The 10089-nt window shown below is 44.3% G+C and overlaps 1 protein-coding gene across 1 annotated transcript; it reads left to right on the top strand.

The window, feature by feature from the left end:
- Window positions 1-702: 702 nt before the first annotated feature.
- On the top strand, window positions 703-2666 carry LOC147851933 (metacaspase-6-like). The gene is made up of 2 exons (XM_087334378.1): window positions 703-1152; window positions 1462-2666. The coding sequence occupies exons 1-2, from the start codon at window positions 804-806 to the stop codon at window positions 2244-2246; spliced, it is 1134 nt and encodes a 377-aa protein (XP_087190504.1). The 5' UTR covers window positions 703-803; the 3' UTR covers window positions 2247-2666.
- Window positions 2667-10089: the final 7423 nt, after the last annotated feature.

The raw sequence follows: 10089 nt of genomic DNA, 5'->3' as shown, positions 1-10089 counted from the left end.
CAATCTTTTATTTTAGAGAAGAGAAGTTGGTTCACGATACAGCCATGCATGCACATGTCTTGGGGAGATTGTTGTATTTCTAATGAATGGGAGGAACAAGTTTTCCCATGGATAATGAAACTTTGCCACTATCATCAATTGGATGTGAAAAGAAGATATTCTCCAACGAATAATATCAAAAACAAGAATTGAAAGGAACAATTCTCTCTTAAAGGAGTATCCTTATTAACATTTGTGGGCATTGGCACAGAAAACAATGCCAAATTTGAAGGGGTAATGTGGCGCGAAAGCTTTGAAGCTTGGAACTATAAGAATAATACATATGAGTTGGATCATTGATGACAACATAATGTAATTAATTTAGGAATATGCGAAGACAGATGTGTAAAAAAAACCAACTTCATATAATAATATAAGACTTGTGAAATCAACTCTTTCGTTCCTATGGTTCCATTCTTAGTTATATTTAACTATATGCTGAAGAGTTTATCGATTCAAAGTATGAGACAGGACTCCATTGTATTATTGAATCACAAGGTTTCCACCTTTTCCGTATGGCTCAAAAATGAGAATGTCAACACGGGGCATCCATATTGGCTGGCCCCACATCAACCCGCTTGTCCATGAGAGGACTTCGCAAGGTTTGACATTGATCTATTACAAAGACACTACACGTTATAAAATCTAACCAGTGGAAAGATGGTGAGACAACTTAAGACCTAACCTTGACAACCACAAAGAGAGAGTGAGAGTGCGAGAGAGAGAGAGTGCGAGAGTGCGAGAGACATAATTATACAGACATAATGGCTATTAAGAAGGCTGTCTTAGTGGGCTGTAACTACCCAAGCACGGAATCCGAGCTTCACGGATGTGTCAACGATGTGTGGAACATGCACAAGCTCCTAGTAGACAGGTTCGGATTCTCGGAGGACGACATAAAGGTGCTCATCGACACCGACGACAACTACCCTCAACCGACGGGTGCCAATATCCGTCAAGCCCTCCACGACCTCATTTCCCAGTCGATAGCCGGCGACATCCTCTTCTTCCACTACAGTGGCCATGGTACCCGTCTACCTGCGGAAAACGACGAGAATGACGAGACGGGCTATGACGAATGCATTGCACCGACAGATCACAATTATATCATTGGTATGTGCCAATATGATTGCATTCATAACGAGAAACTATTGATATTGAGTTCCAAGTAGACATGAATCAACATCCATTCTCCCTTGTGGATTATTATCTATGCTTGGCCATAATCTACGAGAATAAGATAGCATTTGTGTTAATAACTACGTAGAATCCATGGAGAGACTGATATTACTCTAAACACAAGTAGTATTTGTTAAGGGGTTTAATCATTAGGATAACAACTACATAAAGTGGGTTTTTTCATAGCATCAAATATTTTAAACTTCCTGTGAATCTATTAATGTGTACTATTAATGTGTACAGATGACGAGTTCCGTTCCTTGGTGGATAAGCTTCCTCCTGATGTCAAACTCACCATAGTCTCGGATTCTTGCCATAGTGGAGGCCTCATTGAGAACACAAAGGAGCAAATAGGAGAAAGCTACCAATCTTCGGGGGAAGGATATGGAAATGATGAGAATGAGAGTGCATATATAGAAAACACCACCGAGGATGACGGGAGCTATGGCAGAGATGATGTCGAGATAAAGAATAAGTCCTTGTCATTGGACATTTTGTTGGATATGTTAAGAAAAAAGTCGAGGAAAGATGATGTACGAGTAGGCAACATAAGGTCAACTTTGTTTGACATTTTTGGGGAGGATTCGAGCTCCAGAGTGAAGAAATTCGTGAGATCTCTCATGGGAGGGGATAGTAATGAACAAGGAGGTGATGGGTTTATGGGGTTGGTCGGATCTCCAACAACAGAATTCGATAACGAGAGATTTGAAGACGAGCCGAGTGAGGATTATAGTTATATTAGCCAGGAGGATAGTGAGATCGTACGGGGCAGTGATATGGGTATCCTTGTGAGTGGGTGCCAAACTAGCCAAACATCAATTGATATCAACAATGGTGATAGTGGTGATTCTTATGGTGCTCTTAGTAATGCTATCCAAATTATCATTGGGTCAGCCCCTCCGGATGAACCAATCACCAACCGTCAACTTGTTACACAAGTTCGTGAGCTCCTCGCATCACAAGGCTTCACTCAACAACCCGGTCTCTATTGTAGCGATGCAAATGCTGATGCTACCTTCATTTGCTAGTTTTCTAGTGTGAACTCTCTCTCTCTCTCTCCCTCCTTGTTTGAACCTCAAATAACATGAGTGGTGTGCACTAGTTTCCATATTATTGCTAGTGCTTTATGTGTTACCATTTCATTAAATAAGCTACCAATATCATTGGTAAGGGATTGTATCTTAATTCGTGGTGTTGTCCTTGTATAGCAACTTGTGCTTCTTATCGACTCTAGATTGAAGGTCGTTTGAATAGATATCTCAAAAATAACAAAATCCATGCATACAAACCCAAGCCTAAAAGTAGCAAGCCTTTGTTGCTAGTGCTTTATGTGTCACCATATTGTTAATACGCTACCCATATCATTAGTAAGGGATTGTATTGTTAATTGGTGTTGTCCTTGTATATCAAGTTGTGCTCTTTATCAACTCTAGATTGTAGGTTGGTTGCATACGTCCAAAATCCATGCCTAAAAGTTGCAAGATTAAGAACATACGGTGAAGATAGACTTTATATAATCACGTCTATGGAGAAATCCTCAAACTGACCATTACCAAAGGTTCACCATTTACAGAAAACTCAAAATATCTTATATATAATTCGATCAATAAAGAATTTACAGTTTTACAAGAGGTATATATAAGCTCAATTTCTACACAAATATAATCAAGCCCAAACTACATCCGCAGAAGCATTATCTTGGATACTCACTAGAAACACTTAAATGAGAAGATGTGGCACAAAATCAAACTGAAAAGAGGTCCCAAGTCTCTGCCTACTGAAATTCACATTCTGATTACTCCTAGATTACAGAGCTTCTTCCAAAACACTACTGAAACAGCTCAAAAAACACATCCACTCTTCATCGCTCATGTCGCCAAGAGAAAATTGATTTGTATTAGCACCTGAGACGCCTTTCCCATTCATCTTGGGTGCTGGTGTCAGACGAACATGTTTGAACAACTAGATTTAACATGTATATTTTCATAACATACACATTAGTTTGCAAACATATACGTATGGAAAAGAATGTTTGCAAATGCATTTGAGTATGTTACAGCTAATGGTATGAACCATACGTACCATACATGCATTCGCATTCGAGTATGGTGAACACCCTCAAAGTAGGGTAAATACCATACTTTTTGTATTCATTATCTATTATAAGGTAAAACTTTATTTTAAAGTATAAAAGTTACGGTGAAAAACGTAAAAATCAAAATAAACATTAAGTATGCTTTCATAACTTACACATTCGTTTGCATTAGTTTCATGATTATGGTGTTAATATAAGAACACTATGTAGAATCCATGGAGAGACTAATATTACTTTGAACACAAGTAATATTTGTTAGGGGTTAATCATTAGGGCCTATAGTGATAACAACTACAAAAAGTGTGTTTTTTCTTAGCATCGAATATTATATACTTCTTGTGGATCTATTAATGTGTACTTATCCATTTCTTATGATGTGTAGATAACGAGTTCTGTTCCTTGGTGAATAAGCTTCCTCCTAATGTCAAACTCACCATAGTCTCAGATTCTGGCCATTGCGGTGGCCTCATTGAGAACAAATAGGAGATAGCTACCAATTTTCAAGGGAAGGATATGGAAATGATCGGGATGGGAGTGCATTTACGAAAAACACCGATTTGGACGGGAGCTATGGCGGAGATGATGTGGAGATAAAGAACAAGTCTTTCCCATTGAACATTTTGTTAGAATTTTTAAAACAAAAGTTGGGGAAAGATGATGTACAAGTAGGCAACATAAGGACAACTTTGTTTGACATTTTTGGGAAGGATTCGAGCTCGACAATGGAGAAATTCGTGAGATCCCTCATGGAAGGGGATAATAATGAACAAGGAGGAGGTGAGTTTATGGGGTGGGTAGGATCTCTAGCAACACAAATTGTTAAGCAAATAGCCGAAGATGAGTCGAGTGACAATAATAGTTATGCTAAGCAAGACAGTAGTGGGGATAATAATAGTGACGATAGATCTCCCATGGGAGGGGATAATAGTGAACAAGGAGTAGGTGGGTTTGTGAGGTCGGTAGGATCTCTAGGAACACAAATTGTTAATCAAATGGTTGAAGGTGGGTCGAGTGACGATAATAGTTATGCTAAACAGGACGGTAGTGGGGATAATAATAGTGACGATAGATCTCCCATGGGAGGGGATAATAATGAACAAGGCGTAGGTGGGTTTGTGGGGTGGTAGGATCTCTAGGAACACAAATTGTTAAGCAAATGGTCGAAGGTGGGTCTAGTGACGATAATAGTTATGCTAAGCAGGACGGTAGTGGGGATAATAATATTGATGATAGATCTCCCATGGGAGGGGATAATAATGAACAAGGAGTCGGTGGGTTTGTAGGGTTGGTAGGATCTCTACGCTTAGAATGGTATCTACGTCGGATGTGCTTTGCGACGTCAAAATCGGACTCCTCATTGTTCGTTCGAAAAGGTCGACTTGGGCCGGTCAGTATTTTACTCTATGTTGATGACTTGGTCATCACCGGCGCCGATCTAGGTGAAATCAACCACGTGAAGCTCTAGCTTGCGGCATCGTTCGACATGAAGGATCTGGGGGACCTTCAATACTTTCTTGGGATCGAAGTGATCGACACCCTCGAAGGCATACTGATCAGCCAACGTCATTACACGCTGAATATGCTCTTCAAATTCGGGATGGCAGACTGTAAGTCCGTCTCGACTCCTCTGGATAGAACCGTCAAGCTTCGCCCTGAGTCTGGCAAGGTATGCCACCCGACGAGGTTCCGACAGATAGTCGGCAGCCTCATACACTTGACCATCTCCCGACCCGATCTCAGTTATCCGTTCGGGGTGATCAGTCAGTTCATGGCGCGACCTACCGAGGAGCACCTTCAGTGTGCGCAACGCGTACTGCGGTACGTAAGCGGCACTACAGACCAGGGACTGTTATATCACACCGGTACAGCCCCACAGTTGGTCGGCTACACCGATGCCGACTGGGCCGGCAACATCGTCGATCGTTGATCCACGTCCGGATACGCTTTCTCTCTTGGGAGTGTCGTGATAGCGTGGAGTAGGAAGAAGCAGCCGACAGTTGCGTTGTCGAGCACCGAAGCCGAGTATAGAGGAGCAGTTGTCGCGACATGCGAAGCCCTATGGTTGAAGCGGCTACTTAAGGATCTGCATGTGGGGGTGTCCGATCCGACGACCTCAGCAACATCCAGCTCGCGAAGAACCTCATCTTCCACGCACGGACCAAGAACATTGAGGTGCACTACCATTTGTCTGTGAGCGTGTCCTTTCTGGTGAAGTCGAACTTCAGTATGTTCCGATGGATCGGCAGACCGCCGACATCTTCACTAAGCCTCTTGGTCTGGACAAGTTGCGGCAATTCTCGGGTGCGCTTGGATTGCGTCACCTCGACGTGCCAAACTTGAAGGGGAGAGACATCCCGAATGACCATGGAAGGAAGCAGGAAAGGAGCGGAGAAGACCGCGACGCCGAGACAGATGACGAGACAGCTGTGAAGGGCCCTACCAACCGGAAGGGTCGAAGCGCGTAGAGTCGAATAGGCCGAAGAGTGCGAGCGAGGCGTGGAGCCAGGTGGAACCGAAGCGGTGATCCGGAAGATCCGGAAGAGCCTCAAGTTGAGCTTGAGGGGGAGTATTGAGAGACAAGCTCAACATCGGCCAGATCGGCTGAGCAAGCCGAGGACCGGATCGGTTGGGACCGATCGGTTAGGCCGGACCTGTGCGTAAAACGGATGCGTAAACTGGTACACAAACCAGTGCATAGGAAGGCCGTATCGATGCGTAAACCGAAAGGCCGTTAAAAAGATATTCCTCGTAAGGAATAATTTTGGGAGTAAGCGTTGAGGCTCATTTATGAGCAGTCAAGTATTGTCAGTACTTGTGTCAGCTCGATTGTTAGGGCTTGTATAAAAGTGCTCACTGAGCACATCCTATGTACAACTTGAGTATTAGTTTTTGAATTAAGTTCTGTTTTTACTCTCTCTGTCTCTCCCGGGCGTATTGTGCAAACCTAAGCTCTCCATTAAACCTGCATTTTCTGTTGTTCAGTTTTCTATATTGCTTCCGCACGCAATTCTTTTCATAGGGTCTAATTACAATGGCAACTTATAGTTAACCACAAGCTCAATCAAAACATAAATACTAAATGCCCTTAGAGACAAGAGCAAATCCGAACACGATGAAGATGAAGACACGAGCACCACCAAAATGCAAATCCCAACGAACCACGACCACTCGAATGGAGAGCAAACGGGCTCGCAACGACGAATGGGGCGGAGCAACGTCGAACCAACGAAGCTTGGGCTCACGAGCACTTCAGATGTCGACGCGAAGAAGATGAGCACGTCGCAGTGGGGGGGGTGAAGGGGTATGAGATGAAGAGAAGTGGTGAATAAGAAGATGAAAAGCTCCGAAGGAAAATTAGCGATAATCTCCTCATCCCAAAACGTCCTCCTCGAATGAGCCCCCCTCGACCTCCTTTTATAGGAAAAAAGGAAGGGGAGGTCGCCAATTTTGTCTTTAATGCAAAAAAGGAATAAAATTCCTTAAATCACGCTGCACTATTAGACTAGATTTGAACTGTGCACCTCTAGCTAGAAGTCAATGTGACTATCCACTAGCCCATTAACTCTCTCTTGTATAATATACGATTCTACCTCTATAAATTCATAGCCTGTCTCCCCTCTACCTTTTATCTCTCCTCTCTCTTACTTTTTGCACGAGCTTCTATACATCCTTCCCACCCTTTCTTTTCCCTTTTATTTTGCATATGCACAATTAATCGCCTTTGTGTGCACACACATTGCACATGCACATTTTGACCCCCCCTTTTGCCGGTTTTTCCCACTCTCGAGCACGCCACATCACGACAACGTACTTTTCTTGTGACAACCACAATAGCTTCTTCGACCAGTCCTGGATTATGTGCATCCCCAGTATCTATCTTGACGGACCCAAGTCTTTCATTGAGAAGGTCCGGTTCAGGGCTTTCTTCAGCATCCGTATTTTGACTTGGTCTCGTCCGACTAACACCATATCATCCACGTATAGGAGTAATATCAGGGAATCTCCTCCATCAAATTTCTTCACAAAGACGCAATGATCGGCTTGTGTCTTGTGGTACCCTTGATCCGTCATGAAGGAGTAAAGCTTGTTTTAGTCTGTATAAGCTCTTCTTCAGCCGGCATACCAGTTGCTCCTTCCCTTTCTTCACGAATCCTTCCGGTTGTTGCATGTAGATCTCCTCTTCGAGGTCACCATGGAGGAATGATGTCTTGACATCCAATTGCTCTACCTCGAGGTCCATGCTTGCCACTATGCTCAGAACCGTCTAGATGGAAGTGATCTTTACTACCGGGGCAAAGATCTCGTCAAAATCCACTCCTTTCTTCTGCTGGAATCCCTTCACCACGATTCGGGCCTTATACCTTGGTGGATTCCCGGCATCTCCCGGTTTCAGCTTGTACACCCACTTGTTCCGGAGTGCTCTCTTCCCTTTCGGCAACTCCGTCAGTTCATATGTGTGGTTCTCATGCAGGGAATCCATCTCATCCTGCATGGCACTCTACCACTTGCGACTGTGGGTGTCTCCCTTAGCTTCTTCAAAGCTTTCTGGCTCCCCCTCATCGGTTAGCAACACATGCTCTGAATCCGGAAATCTCTGGGGGACTCTTCTCTCTCGAAGAGGATATCTCTGTCCTTTGCTTCTGACTATCGGCTCCTCCGTTTGTTCCGAATCCGAATCTGATTCGGGATCTTGTATGGTTCTGGTATCTTCTTCTTCTTCTTCTTCGGTCGGTTCGGTTTCCTGTCCGTATCCGGCCGGTTCGTCGAGTTTCATCCGGCTACTGGCCAACATCCGGTTTTCAACCGGGTAGGTTCATGTGTTCTCAAACCTGTTTTCATTGGATGATCCGAAGTTGATCATCTTCTTCTCTGACTCCCAGTCGGCAATGGTCATGTCTTCCATGAAGACTATTTCCCGACTCCGAAACACCTTCTTGTCGACTAGATCCCACACCCGGTAACCGAACTCATCATCGTCGTATCCAAGGAATATGCATGGCCTGGATTTTGGATCCAGCTTTGCTCTCTTATCCTTCGCCACATGCACGTATGCGAGACACCCGAACACCTTTAGATGCTAATAAGACACATCTTTACTGGTCCATACTTTCTGAGGTGAGTCTCCTCCCAAGGGTACTGAGGGTGATCTGTTTATCACATAGGTCGTCGTCGTCGTCAGCGCCTCAGCCCAAAACATCTTAGGTAACTTGGCATGTGTGATCATGCTCCGGACTCTCTCCATTATGGTTTGGTTCATCCTTTCGGCCAGCCCGTTCAATTCCGGTGTCTTCGGCACGATAAATTCGAGCCGGATTCCCTTCTATCGGCAGTACTCCTCGAACTGCCCATGGTATTCTCCTCCATTATTTGCTCGAACCGCCTTCAGCTTCCGGCCGGTTTCTCTTTCCACTCTCACGTTGTCGTGATGTGGCGTGCTCGAGAGTGGGAAAAACCGGCAAAAGGGGGGGTCAAAATGTGCATGTGCAATGTGTGTGCACACAAAGGCGATTAGTTGTACATATGCAAAATAAAAGGGAAAAGAAAGGGTGGGAAGGATGTATAGAAGCTCGTGCAAAAAGTAAGAGAGAGGAGAGATAAAAGGTAGAGGGGAGACAAGCTAAGAATATATAGAGATAGAATTATATATTATATAAGAGAGAGTTAATGGGCTAGTGGATAGTCACATTGACTTCTAACTAGAGGTGCACGGTTCAAATCTAGTCTTATATTGCAACGTGATTTAAGGAATTTTATTCCTTTTTCATTGAAGGCAAAATAAGCGACCCCCCTTCTTCTTTTTTCTATAAAAGGAGGTCGAGGGGGACTCATTTGGGGAGGAGGAGACTATCGCCATTTCTTCTTCGAAGCTCTTCATCTTCTTCTTCACCACTTCTCTTCATCTCATACCCCTTCATCCCCCCATCGCCATGTGCTCGTCTTCTTCACGTCGGCACTCGAAGTGCTCGTTAGCCCAAGCCTCGTTGGTTTGACGTTGCGAGCCCCATTCGTCGTTGCGAGCCCGTTTGCTCTCCATTCGGGTGGTCGTGGTTCGTTGGGATTTGCATTTTGGTGGTGCTCGTGTCTTCATCTTCGTCGTGTTCGGATTTGCTCTTGTCTCTAAGGGCATTTAGTATTTATGTTTTGATTGAGCTTGTGGTTAACTATAAGTTGCCATTCTAATCAAACCCTATTTTATAAAGGGTCCTCTTGTGTTGGAATCGAACACGTATTTATTTCTTTGGCCGATATCATTGGTGTTTCTTTTTTTCCTTCTTTCTTTGTTCGTGTCTTCCTTGTATGTTCAGCCGTCTTGTGACGAGGGACCGTTTCGGGCGTGCCCATGCACCTCCCCTCCTCATAAAGACGTACGAGCATTTGTGCATGTGCTTGTGTCTTCCTTGTACGTTCGGCTGTCTTGTGACGAGGGATCGTTTCGGGCTTGCCCATGCACCCCTGCTCCTCAGAAAGGCATACGACCATTTTGTGCGTGTGTTTGTCTCTTCCTTGTAAGTTCGGTCGTCAAAGGTGGACGCCATCACAGATATAAGGGAAGAATGTAAACAGCAAACAGAGGTGAGGCGATTTCTTGGTGCCTGTGCATTCTACCACATCTAGATCCCGCACTATGCTCACCTAGCCGAGCCCTTGTATGGGCTACTCAAGAAGGGGCCATGAAGAGCACACAGAGGCCATGAAGAGGCTCAAAGAAATGTTGGTAGCAGCACCAGCTTTACGAAAAGCCGTATACAAGGAAGGGGTGCCCATCTACGTGACGG

The sequence above is a fragment of the Azolla caroliniana genome, unplaced genomic scaffold, assembly GCF_043228905.1.
Source record: "Azolla caroliniana isolate FFs.n. ecotype wild unplaced genomic scaffold, voAzoCaro1.0.p SCAF_18, whole genome shotgun sequence".
NCBI lineage: Eukaryota > Viridiplantae > Streptophyta > Polypodiopsida > Salviniales > Salviniaceae > Azolla > Azolla caroliniana.
The sequence above is the reverse complement of the archived record's forward strand: the minus strand, read 5'-3'. Positions and strand labels throughout refer to the sequence as shown.